The sequence below is a fragment of the Canis aureus genome, chromosome X (genome assembly GCF_053574225.1).
Source record: "Canis aureus isolate CA01 chromosome X, VMU_Caureus_v.1.0, whole genome shotgun sequence".
NCBI lineage: Eukaryota > Metazoa > Chordata > Mammalia > Carnivora > Canidae > Canis > Canis aureus.
The window spans coordinates 39,740,839-39,755,220 of record NC_135649.1 but is presented as its reverse complement, the minus strand read 5'-3'; the positions used below and the strand labels follow the sequence as shown (position 1 = coordinate 39,755,220).

The following is a 14,382-nucleotide window of genomic DNA, read 5'->3' as shown; positions in this document are numbered from 1 at the left end:
CTGCAAAACCTAGTAGCCAAGCAGTAAATCAATTTGTGAGTAGATATAAACTGTTGCTGGTTGTCCATTAAAAGTTAGCTGTTTCTTCACAATGCTAAGGGGCAAGTTCTGAAGTAACATGAATGGGCTGTGGCTAGATCCAGTGTGCCACTCACTTGCCAGTTTCTGGTCTGTCGCAGAAGTGAACAACAGTTAAACTTTAAAGATAAACAGTTTTTTGATTGGGTTCCTGGAGAATAATGGTGCTTTTGTACAATTCTTGAAATAGAGCCTACAGCCACCCTGAACAAAATAGTCTCTTTCAAGATCTTGGAAATAATGACATCATAGGCAGATTGAACCAGCAATCCATTAATAGTATCCTTTGTAGAAAGCTGCCTCAGGGGAGGGACCTGGTTTAGTAAATTGGCATTGTTTACAAACATAACATAATAGAATCCCCCATTCGTCTACGTTTATGGAATAATCAGAGACACTTCCCACTTGGGAAACAAACATATTAACACCCGAGCTTCCTTACAAGTCCATACTTTTTTTCCATTGGTTTTCTGGAAGCATGCTTTGAAGCAGTTGCTTTGAAGGTAAGTTAAAGATCACAAGAGCCTCCTGCACTATTCTTTTTCACCAAATCAGAATTCTGTGGAATAAGTAAGAGATGAAGATAGGTTGTACCTTATAAAGAGTAATAAAAACCTGAAGTAATATCAGGACAGTTCCAGCAAAGCCAAATCTGAAATGGCTAGGTAAAACCAAATGATGATTTGCTTCACACTTCCCATTTTCAGTGTGGAACTAGACAGAGATTCCTCCATTAATTTTCCATCTCTGAAAGGTGTATTTCCAGTACCTCTTACATACAGTCCTGGGGTGAGTTGAATAGAGTTAAAACAATTCCAGTTTGCTGGGCAGTAGAAAGGGGTACCATATAAGCTGGGTCCTTTGCAGAATGCCTGTATTATGGACCAGCAAGCATGTGGTGGTGAAATTTTGATCAGGGATTTCTAGTGTAATAAAGGGGAGTATAATTGGAACTTTCTATCCCAAGTAGCACTTTTTTCCTCTGCCTAAAATATAACCTGGCCAAATAAGGTCAGAATAATCAGGCAGCTTGAAAAGAAGCAGGGCATCTACCTGTTGAGTCTAGCCAGAGAACAAAAAAGGAACAAAATACAACACTCCATTAGCCACACCTAATTATCAAGAACAAAGGAGCCTAGTATTTTGAATTACGTAGGTGTACTAGAACCCTAATGGCCCAGACCCTTACTTGCCTTATTACGTAAGGTAAGCTTCTTATATCCTATTAAAGAGCCCATGCCTGTTTTTCATAACTTTTGTCCAATACAGAATAATGCCGCTAATGAAGCCGATCTTAAACTCACTTTTCTTCTGGAGAAACAGTGCATTTAGACGGACCAAATTTAAAAGGCAAAAGGGAATGCAGACCCGTTGGCCCCAGTTTCATATGTTAGTCAAAATATTTACTAGTACCAGTGGTATCTGTGAATATACTTTATCCTTGATTGCAATTTTTTCACTTTATCTTGTTCTGTGTGGTTTCACCTATGTAGGAAAATGTGAGGTTAATCAAGTTGTCTTGGAAAACCAAAATTTTATTACTGAGTGTTTCCTCTAGAATGGTTACTGAAAAAAATACAGTGGGTCTTAAATTCATTAAGACAATGCAAGATGTGACACTTCGGCAAAAGAAAAGAGATCTCTTGCCCAGATGAAGATCAGACCACTCCTTGTTAGTTGGCCATCACCTGTGCAGATGGAGAAACTATTAGTTGGCACTCCCCTATGCTTGAATACTTAAACTGGAGAAAAATTTAGAGCATAGAAAAATTTTGAAAATTTTTGCATTTTGCATTAATGCATTTTGCATTACACGTGATGTAACAATTTGTTACTGAAAATGATATACCCATTGTGACCACCAAAGGTATAAAAATCATTATGACATGTTATTTCTCATTACAGCAGCTGATGAGGAGACCTTTGTTGCTCTTGTACCTAAGTTTGTTTATAGTAAATGTTGTAGGAATAAAGTGATCTGCTAAGTCGTTTTTGGAGAGCTCTGATGTGCCTAAATTAGCGCCAGTTAATACTTGATGAATTTACATAGATTATTGTGGCACTGGGATTGGACTTGCCTTGTGTTCCAACTGGAGATTCATTTTGAAGATGCCCTTAAGACATGACTTGAGATGGCAAGCCTCCTTGGGGTCTGAGTAGAGGGACTTGAATTAGAGTAGGATATCAGTTGGAAGCAGAAACATTTCCTTGGGGAGTCCCTGCTTTTCCAGGTCACTTTACCTTCCAGTGGGATGAAACCTGAATGTATTCAGCCCTAAGCACAAGCTACTAACAAGTAATGAAATTAAGAGCAGGTAAGTTGCCAAAACCCTGACTGGTTCTGACCACCCTGTTAACTACCTTGCCAAGCTCCCTAGTTCCCCATTTCAGGACATAAAACATGACAAGGAGTCAGGTTATGATGTCTTCTCAGGAGCTGGTCGTTTCCTTGGAGCTAGCTCCTCTTTGCTTATGGTGATATCTGGCTCAGCTTTATCTTCTACCTGCTACCTGAAAATGGGGCACTGTTTCCCTGTCACTACACCCGAAGCCTGCCAAAACTGTCAGGCCCACTTGATTGAGCCCCCAGTTTTTTCTCATAAAACAGTAGAGTATGTTCTATGTGTCCTGTATGCACGGGTAAGAATCCGATGCCAGTGGCATCCCAGTGCCAAAGCAGCTAACAAACTACTGTTGGGGGGCGTTAAAAATCTATAGCCAAACCTGTCAACTCCAGATTTTGAGGGGGCTGTGCTTCCTGAGCATTGCTAACATCAAGGTAGAACTTTTTTAAAAAATTATTTTAAAGATTTTATTTATTTATTTATTTATTTATTTATTTATTTATTTATTTATTTGAGACGCAGAGAGAGACAGACATAGGCAGAGGGAGAAGCAGGCTCCCTGCAAGGAGCTAGATGCGGGACTTGATCCCGGAACCCTGGGATCATGACCTAAGCCAAAGGCAGATAGTCAATCACTAAGCCACCCAGGTGCCCCCTAGGGCAGAATTTTTAAAGAAGGTTGTAAATTGTTCATTAAAAGACAATGAGCAGGGATCCCTGGGTGGCGCAGCGGTTTGGCGCCTGCCTTTGGCCCAGGGCGCGATCCTGGATACCCGGGATCGAGTCCCACGTCGGGCTTCCGATGCATGGAGCCTGCTTCTCTCTCTGCCTGTGTCTCTGCCCCTCTCTCTCTCTCTCTCTGTGACTATCATGAATAAATAAATAAAATCCAATCATGAAATGGGCAAAAGACATGAACAGAAATCTCACAGAGGAAGACATAGACATGGCCAACATGCATATGAGAAAATGCTCTGCATCACTTGCCATCAGGGAAATACAAATGAAAACTACAATGAGATACCACCTCACACCAGTGAGAATGGGGAAAATTAACAAGGCAGGAAACAACAAATGTTGGAGAGGATGCGGAGAAAAGGGAACCCTCTTACACTGTTGGTGGGACTGTGAACTGGTGCAGCCACTCTGGAAAACTGTGTGGAGGTTCCTCAAACAGTTAAAAATAGACCTGCCCTACGACCCAGCAATTGCACTGTTGGGGATTTACCCCAAAGATACAAATGCAATGAAACGCCGGGACACCTGCACCCCGATGTTTCTAGCAGCAATGGCCACGATAGCCAAACTATGGAAGGAGCCTCGGTGTCCAACGAAAGATGAATGGATAAAGAAGATGTGGTTTATGTATACAATGGAATATTACTCAGCTATTAGAAATGACAAATACCCACCATTTGCTTCAACGTGGATGGAACTGGAGGGTATTATGCTGAGTGAAGTAAGTCAGTCGGAGAAGGACAAACATTATATGTTCTCATTCATTTGGGGAATATAAATAATAGTGAAAGGGAAAATAAGGGAAGGGAGAAGAAATGTGTGGGAAATATCAGAAAGGGAGACAGAACGTAAAGACTGCTAACTCTGGGAAACGAACTAGGGGTGGTAGAAGGGGAGGAGGGCGGGGGGTGGGAGTGAATGGGTGACGGGCACTGGGTGTTATTCTGTATGTTAGTAAATTGAACACCAATAAAAAAAAAATCTTAAAAAAAAAAAAGACAATGAGCAGATGGCAGAGAATAAAGTCTCACTTTGAGAAAAGGAAGGGACTTTCTGTGTTTGTGTTTATGTGTTGAAAAGCCACGAATTATTGCCCCTGCTTTCCTCTTTGGGAAATGATACCGTTGGTCTTTAGAGAGGCAAATGGTAGAAACTCTCCCCCTAGAAAAGAAACCTCCCCCAAATGGTCATCACAAAACCTGAGATGATGCGCGTGCCCCAGTACTTTGGTGTCCAAGACGTCAGAACCCCCATTTTACCAGATTGTTTTTTTTTTCAGGCTGCTGCTTTCTCAATTCCTGTTTTCTCCTCCTGTTCTGTAGGAGCTGTGCAATCAGTCATAAGTGAAAATGTCTGACAGTTTGGATAATGAAGAGAAACCTCCAGCTCCCCCGCTGAGAATGAACAGTAACAACCGAGATTCTTCGGCACTCAACCACAGCTCCAAACCACTTCCCATGGCCCCTGAAGAGAAGAATAAGAAAGCCAGGCTTCGCTCTATCTTCCCAGGAGGAGGGGATAAAAGTAAAGTATCAGTGGCCGGGCATTGAAAAGGGGCTAGTTTGTTTTTTCATTGTCTCTTTCTTGGGTAGTCATTTCTGGAGCATTGGCATGCAGGGCCTGGCTGACCTTTCTGTCTATACCTTTAGAGGTTGTGTTTCATCAGAGGATAATGTTTGATTGACTTAATGGCAGGTTTGCAGAAAATACATGTATGCCGTGTTTGCCTTTCACATAAAATTGAATTTGTAGTGTTCCACCAAGGGAAGTCATAGCAATGGTACTGTCTTGAATCTGTGAATGGTGACTTTCTTTCCGATAACTTAGCAGGGAATTTACGGTAATCCCTTCTTGTCCTTATTGGAAATTTGAGTAGAGGTGGATTTCCTGCTGTGTACCTTTCTGACAACTGTGAAAATTCTGAATTGCATATACCATGGTCAGTCCAAGCCATCACGTGATTGTCCCTCTGACTCCATATCACAAGGTGGGAAGACCCTTCTGAGTCATTTGTTTTCTCTCATTCCTCTGCCAGTTGTCCCCTAAGCCATCAGCCCTATTTGCACTGACATCACAACAGTATATTAACATTTACCCATGTGTTGTTCCTAAAACCATTTGTGATACCGGTCGGCGAGGGTGTGGCAAGAGAATCTCTAGTAAATAATGGTCAGGTTGCATTAATTAGGGTAAACTTAAAGCTTCTATACATGTGACTATTGAGGTGGAAGAACATGAAGCAAGTACCATAGCAGGCTGCCATAAAAGCAAGAAGGGTGATCTCTTTAGAGAAGGGACATTCTCCATCTGTTCCTTCCAGGTGAGAGTACTTGGTGTGAATGAGTCCACAGTTTGTACCATAAAGAAAGGCAAAACTCTTATTAGGACCAGGATTGCCTCTTGTACCCCTGTGTCACCTAAGAGGTGCTTTATCCCTGGTAACCCAAGGATGGCAATGTTAAACCGATGCATTTAAACAAGCAAAAGAATGATGAATCACTTTCCATGCATGCGGTCTGTGAACATGCACGAGGGATTTCTAAAGATGTGGTTTGCAGACACCGAAGTAGGTCCAGAAAATTTTCTGCTGGGAGTCAGGGACAGTTTGAGAAATTTCTGGTGTGCCGTGACCTGGAGACCAGGTCTCCAGTGAGTGTGGTGCCGAAGAAAGAACCATGAGATCCTCCAGCTCCTGTATTGCACCTGCCACAACTACAGGAAGTGATTGAAGAAGGGGATTATGTGCCTGCCCCAGTCATTGGTGCTGTTGAGACCGCCCTTCTTTGGAAGCCTTTGATTAGCCTTACTTGCCCTTTTGAAGAACAAGAGCCAACCAATGCCAACATGAGGTCAGCAAAAACAGGCCGATGTTTCTGTTTTGTGCCGATACTTGGGGTGACTTCATGGTGAAACCATTACTGCTTGATCCAAAACTATGCTCAGATCATCTCAGGGGGGAAAAAAATTCAAGCCAAGTCTCTGGTATACTGACACACAAACAGAAAAGCCTGGATAACTCCTTTGCTCCTTAAGAAATGGTTTGAAATAGTTGAATAGTGCTTTCTCACAGAAGTTCAGGACAAAAAAAAATTGTGAATTCAAAGTCCTGCTGATTCTCCCCAGTCCTTTTGGTACCTCAGATACATTTGCCACTGTGCCTCCTTGATGCTGAGGTTGTCTTTATAACGAGTTGCATATTTCAGATCCTTGAGCCCTTGATCAGTGCTTGATCTAGTCATTCAAGAAGACTTATGCCAAACTAATGCATAACTTTGTTCTTCACAGTCTCACAAAGGTTCCTTTGTCTGAATATCCTAATGCATGGGATTGTGACACTGTCACTGAGATTGTCTTAATAAAAGAAGCATTAGACAGTTTTTAATAGAGCCTGTTGGTAACGTAAGCTGATGAAAAACTTGGCTAGAGATGGTGACATACCTTTCAATTCATCTGTTCTGAAGACAGAGACTCTTCGGATCAAGAAGACTCTATATAGATGAGGAGGAACATTTGGTGCAGGAGCATTCACGGGCTGAAGTTGAATGTGAACCTGTTGCTACTCCTTCAAATGATAAGATGCTGTTAGAGGATGACTCTCAGGAAGCTTCCAGTACTCCAGAGGTGATTATCTTAAGAGATGGTGAAGGTAATTAGGAAGCCATGGGACTAGAGACAAATATAGTTACAAGCAACAAGTGCAGATTCTTTAGAATTTAGGATTAAAACCTCCTCCCAGAAAGTAATGCAAATCGATACCTTTACACATCAAATTGTAAACTGTTCAAAGCTTGAGTGGTTTAGAAGAACCCTGTGAAGAGGTGCTGTGATGCCTTCAGAATACCACATTGGACAGAAATCCTCTTTCACAGAACCTGAGTCATGAAGGAGGACCATTTAATATCATTGGACAGCTGATAAGTTGCCTTCCCACCAAATATGAATTTCATTGAACTCTCTAAGGAGGTGCTAAGAGTCTTTTTACATTATCATATTAGGAAAAACCACCCTCCAAAGAGCCTAAATCTCCAAGTAGTGCCATTTAAGTACCCGCACTAAACACTTCGGAAGCCACTTTTGGGCCAAACGTGAACAATTCAATTTGAACTCTGTACAGAAGTGCTAAAAAGTATCTTCAGGAAAGACTTGAGGAAACAGCATCTTCAGAAAAGCCAGTCATGAAGTTTTACTATTTAAATACATTTGCTTGATAGGGCTAAAAGCACAAGCAAGCTGCTCTGATTTCAGGATTGGATTCTGATGACTGGGAGAATATGAAGATCCATGATTTAAGCTAAAAAGTTCACCTCTGTTCATCACTTCACTGTCACCCCCATTGTCCCACTACCATAATGAGCACCACATCCTCATCACCTCTGGAAATCATCTTAGGATCTAAATGGAAACTCTGTAGAACCTTTTACAAATTTAAGCTATATAAACTCTCATTCTTTGTATGTAATGTGCTGTTATTATTGTTTTGTTTTACTGTGCAAAAAAATCATTCGTGAAGGCTTTCAAAAGTTTGCACATGACTTGACTTCCCCTGCCCCCTTCTTTTGCAAACCTCCTATAATCGTACTTTCTTCAGCTGAACTCTGCTACCTTGGGGGCTGTTCGGGAACTTGACCCGATAGGTAAGGAGGGGTTTCTGCTCTTGGTGACTGCTTGGGTTATAGCACCATCAGTGTTGGATGAATGGGAGGGGCACTGGATTTGGGCTCTGAAGAACCCGGGTTTGAGTCCAGCTCTGCCACTGATTATTGTGACTTTGGGCCAGTCACTGAGCTTCAGCACCTGTTAAAGGCAGGGAGTCATACCCGGGCTACCTCACAAGAGATCCGCTGGTAGCCAAATGCAATTCTGAGTATTAGCTATTAAAATTAAAAAGTGCTAGATAATTGTGAGGTGTTATTACATTTGTATCATTCTGGACCTTACAGACAAAACAACCAAACAGATTTTTAAACTCTTACTTCTTTTTTTTTAAGTACCTTTGTCCCTAACTAGAACTTACATGTCAATTTTAGAAAATGAAAGTTGTCCATAATTTTACAAGCTAAAAATAACCAACTGGATCGGTAGCTTACCTCCTAGCCCTCCTTCTTCATATCATATAGAACTTGTTTATCCATATATAATAAATGGAAACTAAAGACAAACAGATAGAAAAGATCAAAGTTGCCCATACTCACAAATCTCAGAAACAATGTTAATGTTTTAGTGGATTCTTTCCAGACATTTTTTGTGTTTTGTGGAGATATAATATCAGTAAGTCCTTATATACAGTTTTTTACATAGTTAAAATCCTAATCAATTTTATATCTTAATTTTTTAATTGATGTATACTTAAAATTTTTATCATGAATATTTTCCTACATTTAAAAAAGTTTTCATAAACACCGTTTTTGATAGTGTGTAATATTTCACCATATAGTGGCATCATGTTTTATTTGACCAGTTTATTTTGTTGGTCATTTGGGGTCCTTTCCAAATTTCTGTTATAAATAGCGTTACATTGTCTATCTCTTGAGTTAACTGAAAATACTTTGGGGACAGCAGAAGTTTTTGCTTGTTTGAGAAATTTCTCTCTGATAGCTACATTTCACTGACCAAAGAGAGCTTCAAGAGACAGGCAGAAGCAAAATAAGAAGCTGTAGCTGTAATTTCAGGATTGAGGATCTGTCGTTGTTGGAGACTGTTCCAGAAGCTGGATCTTTGTGTCAGAGCAAATTAGGAGAGACAGTTGGCCACCATTTGATGATACTTTACAATAGAAGAATTTGCAGAATGTAGAGCAGGAAAAAGACATCCTGAAAAGTGGTTTGATTTTATTTTATGGTCCCCATGAAGGGTGAGACAAATCAGGTTTGTCGGCTCCTAGAGAACTTGGGGCCCAGTGTATAGCCTATGCGTAGTGCTTGTAATGGGACTCTACGGTATGTATGGACTTTGTTTTTTTTTTTTTTTTTTTTTAATTTTTTTTTTTATTTATTTATGATAGGCACACAGTGAGAGAGAGAGAGGCAGAGACACAGGCAGAGGGAGAAGCAGGCTCCATGCACCGGGAGCCCGATGTGGGATTCGATCCCGGGTCTCCAGGATCACGCCCTGGGCCAAAGGCAGGCGCCAAACCTCTGCGCCACCCAGGGATCCCATGTATGGACTTTGTATTAGCTTTCTTCCAGTCTCTATTTTATGTTTCTGTCTTTGTTACTGGTTTTTTTCCCCTCGTACTTTCTCACCTACTTTGAATTTATGCTATCATGCTGCATTTTGTGTATTCTTGTAAGCTGTCTTATATCCATTTGGAACAAGGAGGGGACTAAATACGTGGATGAATAAATATGTATATGAGAAAACACATGGATAAATAAACCAGTAGGGCAAATGCAATGAGGCCAGTGAATCAGCCAGGACTCTTCAGATGGCATGGTGCCTCTAAAAATAATCAATGTTAAGGACTTGAAGCTTGGAGGAACGTGTGGGAAAGAAGCAGGTGAGGCTGCATTTGGAGGTGACATGTTCTGTGTGATGTCTGTGTCTTCTGAAGCATGCTTTATGTGTGCTGTGTCTCGTGCTGCACTTGAGCATTCTGTGTGTTTCAGAGGACATGCAATGCTGTGTGAAGGGCCAGGTCACTAGAGAGCACAGTTTACATGTCCTCTGTTTGTAGGGGATCCAGAGAGATTTGGGAAATGACATGAAGGCCCCTCTCCCTGGAGGAGGGAGGAGTACGAGGGGATAGTTGGATATAAATCAAGTCAAGATGAACAAGAGGTAATCTACCATTTACTGACTAGTTCCTGGGTGCCAAACTGTGCCAGGCACTTTCCATGTATTGAATGTTTTAATCCTTACAACTGCTCTGTATTATCCCCTTTCTGCAGATGAGGTCATTTAAGCTCCGAGCATTTAAGTAGACATCTTAAAATCATGTAGTTGCTGATGGAAGTCAAGAGTCTCCCAGGTCTCTCTGACTCCCAATATGATGCTTATTCTGTTCCATCATACAGCCTTGCAACAGGACAAAGGAAATATGTGGTAACCTATGCTCCTAGCTTCCCAACAGCCAACAATGGCTTTCATTTTTTCCTTAAGATGGCATTTTTTCCTTATGTGCACTTTGAAACATAATCTGAATTTTGGAAAAGGGAACTTTTTTAAATCACTGCTCAGAAGGAAAGAAAGCTTTTTCTTTTTTCTTTTTTTGTTTTGGTTTATTTTCAAAGGAATTATGGTGAGAAAATATTCTTGACAATAGAGATGTGCTAACATTTAATTTGGGTGTTTTGTGGGTTAGATTCCCATTTGATGTGTGTACTTGATGGGCTTAAATATTGCTTGCTTTAGAAAGTCAAGGCTGTACATGAGTGTGTTCATATATGTGAAAAAGTTCTTAAAGTGCCATATAGTTTTATTATTGTACATATATATAGTTGTTGTTTTGATTCCTAGAGTGTGCTATCATCTCTATACACATCACACAGGAAAGCTTGACTGTGTAACAATGATATTAAAGAAGACTCTCAGTTGTCTTTTATGGTCTCGTTAATCAAATGTTCTGGTCAACGCACGTTACTAACTTTCATCTAATTAATGCACAATAAAAAACACTTAGTGTGATAACTAGACTGAACGGTATGCCACCTTTCTTTGGTGATGCTGGAGACCCTTTGGGATCTTGCAGTACTCGAGGTTATGATCATTGCAACAGCAATGATTGGGAATCCAAATTAATTGAGGGTTCTGTTATCAGACAGCCAGATGTCAGAGACTGCTACATCCTGAGTGGCTTTTACATTGCTCTTGGTGCTGCAAATGTAAACCATAACTGCTTAGCAGAGTGCTCTTTGGAGATCACAGTCCTGCCCTTTGGGAAGCCCGGAGGACATGGCATCTTGCTTGTCCTCAGAGGTCAGTGCTGTGCCCCAGGAAAAGAGCCTCCTTTACCCTAGAAGGGCCTTATGGTTGAAATGGGAAGCAGACAGGATAGGGCTGCCCTCTGTCTGCTAGGGCTGGTGCTACATCAAGGCCAGTAAATGGGTACACCAATATGGTGGCCTGATAAAATGAGCAGACTGGTCAGATTCAAGAGCAGTGTGGAATGCTGGATTGGGAGATTTATCCATTGGAGGAAAGAAGCAACAGGGAGATTGAAATTGGAAGAGGAAGTAATGTGTGATGGGAGGTTAGGAGGTAGAGAGGATATTGGGGACAGATGAGAAGAGGGGAAAATGAGGGAGTTGTTTCAAACATGAAAACGAAGGGTCTCAAGGGATATGAAGTTCCTTTCCTCCTTAAAGCAAATGAGGCCTTCCCCACCCCCCAATCAAATTTGTGCCCTGTATAATTATCCACATGATCAGGAGTGTCTGGTTTAGGACACTGCCTCATACTCATTTCTTTTTTTGTTGTTGTTTCAAACATTTTCCATTGAAATTGTTGCATGTGTGAACCAGGTGTAAACGAGAGTGGAGGCAGGTGTGTTGCCTGGAAGGAGATGGTAAGAGTCCTAATGATTTGCCAGAGTGATCACTGTTGCTGAATGTTTTTAAAGATGATACCACTGAAGGTGATATCTGTGTGGGAATGGAGGTCACTGGAAGCACTCCCATGGGACCATCATGTCCTTCCTCCATCATCCTTGTGCAACACCCAACTTATGCATTGGGCTTGTAGCTGCTCTTGCAGAATCAAATACCACTTTTGAGTTTTTAATCTGTATATTAAAGGCTGCTAATTTACAAAGAGTATATATATTGTTTTCCATAGCCGCCCAAGACCTGGCGGGAGGAAACGGGCTTACTATTTCACCAGAGGAAATGAACTAGGCATAAAGAAATTCCAGATGTGCTAATTAAATGCTATAAATTACCAAGGGTGAAATTTACTAGGTTCTTCTATTTGCCATCTCATGGCTTTAGCAGGTTCTACCTTAAGCAAGACAATGAACCTTCTACCCTGGGCCTCCCTGACTGTATACTTAGAGATTTGCTAATATAATAAAAGATTATAAGAGCAGTGGGTGCTTAGAACAGCCCAGTCTAATCCTCTTTATGGGTAGTTATGTTTTTAGAGACATCACTTATAGGATGGAAAGTGCTAGGTAAAAAGTGACAGATTAGTTCTCTAGCAAATGGAGTCACCCTGTTACTATTTCCTAAGAAAATGATGTATTTGCAACGGCAGTTAGAGGGATATGACAGCATTGAAAGTGCTTTCATACTAGTTACCTCCTTCAGGTCTCTTACAACAGAAGCAAGGATTATCCTCCATTTTATAGAGAAAGGCAAAAGGTTAGAGACTTGGAAGCAAATGACTTCTACAGAGTTGCCCCACTACTAGTTACAAAGCAAGGCAGTCCTGGAATTTACATCCTTCCCAACTCCTACCCAGTGGTGGTTGAACATCCTACTGCTTGTCATAAAATGGGAGTTACCTAACTTGTTTTCAAAATAGGGCTTCAGCACATGGAATATGCAAAAATGGAATTTTTACAGAAGTGAGTGAAACCCAGGTGAATCTAACCCCTTTTCTCAATCTGCAATGATGGCCCTGGTCTTACCTTTGTCTTTACAACTTGCTCCTGAGAGTCTGACTGGCTAGTGAAAAGTAACAGCCTTTGTCAGAAAGAACGTTGTTAATTACTTCTCCCTGACTCCAGTGTTCTTCTGGGGGCTTTTAAATCTTTTTCTATTACAAAAATAAGAACTCATGCTTTTACAGTTAAGCTATGAAAGAATCACAGGAAAATAAAACATGAGAGTTAGCTCTCATACCTTCCTTCCGATTCACTTATAATCCAGTATTTAAAGATTTGGGTCTTTTTCCTCGTTTAATAAACACCAATTTCCTTTTCTGCTCAGGATCAGCATATATTTTGCCCAAGATGCTAGATTTAAGCCACAAATGCATCTGTTACATAGAACCTCTTTTTAAATCTTTTACCCACCTTGCGCTGTCAATTTCTTTAAATACTCAGGGCCAAGAATAAAATCTATTTTGAGCCTAAATGTCTGCTGTAGTTACCACATAGTACTTTCAGGTATTTCCAATGGGAAAAATAAATTTGAAAACCCACAAATGACATTCTTTCCACCCCCCAGCCCCCCCCCCAAAAAAATAGAGGAAAACTAGAGAATTTTTTCCTCCCCCATGTAAGGGAAAATGCACATTTTGTGAAACTAATAAGAAATTATCACAGATCCGCTCTCGTAATATGCCCACAGACAATATTTGTTTACAGAGCAGAAGTGTCAGAGATGAACACCATCTTTGCAGAAATCAGTCCCTCTGGATCCATTGCCCTCTTTCATACCACCTGCAGGGCTGCTGTTGCCATAGGAGGAGCTGTAATCCCAGAACTGCTCTGGAATTCTTACTTTACCAAGTATAAGGCTTCAGAAAGCTTCCCTCTGGGGGATTATGGCACAGTGGGCTCTGTGATCCACATATCAGAGGATGGAGCAGAATGGCACTTTTTTAAATTAAAAAAGCAACAACTCCCATACCTATTTGACTTTACTAGTAGTTAAGTAGGCACTAAGGCATTTTAATTTTTGAAGGCCACAAGGGCAGCATTCTTTTTTTAAAAAAAAGATTTTATTCATTTATTCATGAGAAAGAGAGAGAGAGAAAGAGAGAGAGAGGCAGAGACACAAGCAGAGGGAGAAGCAGGCTCCATGCAGGGAGCCCGATGCAGGACTCGATCCCAGAACTCCAGGATCACGCCCTGGGCCAAAGGCAGGCGCCAAACCACTGAGCCACCCAGGGATCCCCCAAGGGCAGCATTCTGTAAGTGATCTTTGTGGGCATTGACTCGCAGCCTCTCAGTAAATTAGAGAAATTAATGAACTACAGAAAACACCTATCACCCAGCTAAAGGGTGACCAAGTCACTAAGTATAATCTATTAGGAAAAGAAAAAGTTGTTGCCTGAAGGAGGTGGGTAGCCCTTTAAAAATACATCCATATCTTCCTAATATGGCTTTCCCAGAGCCAAGCCAGGAATATAAGTACTGCAAGTCATACTGTCATACTGGATGTTAATAGAGGCATCCCTGGAGCACTTGTACACTTGTACACTTCACTCAGAAAAGATTTGTGTCCGCTTTAAAATTTTTTTTATTCATTCATGGGAGACACACAGAAGCAGAGACATAGGCAGAGGGAGAAGCAAGCTTCCTGTGGGGAGCCCGATGCGGGACTGGATCCCAGGACCC

General features: G+C 41.1%; 1 protein-coding gene across 15 annotated transcripts in view; it reads left to right on the top strand.

Moving 5' to 3' along the window:
- The window catches only part of PAK3 (p21 (RAC1) activated kinase 3), a 263,447-nt gene that overhangs the window by 161,987 nt on the left and 87,078 nt on the right, over nt 1–14,382 (top strand). For all 15 annotated transcript variants that reach the window (XM_077888028.1, XM_077888025.1, XM_077888026.1 and 12 more), the window contains one exon: nt 4,484–4,685. In XM_077888028.1, the coding sequence (XP_077744154.1) occupies nt 4,511–4,685 (175 nt within the window). In that variant the 5' untranslated portion in view covers nt 4,484–4,510. The remainder of the gene's footprint in view (nt 1–4,483; nt 4,686–14,382) is intronic.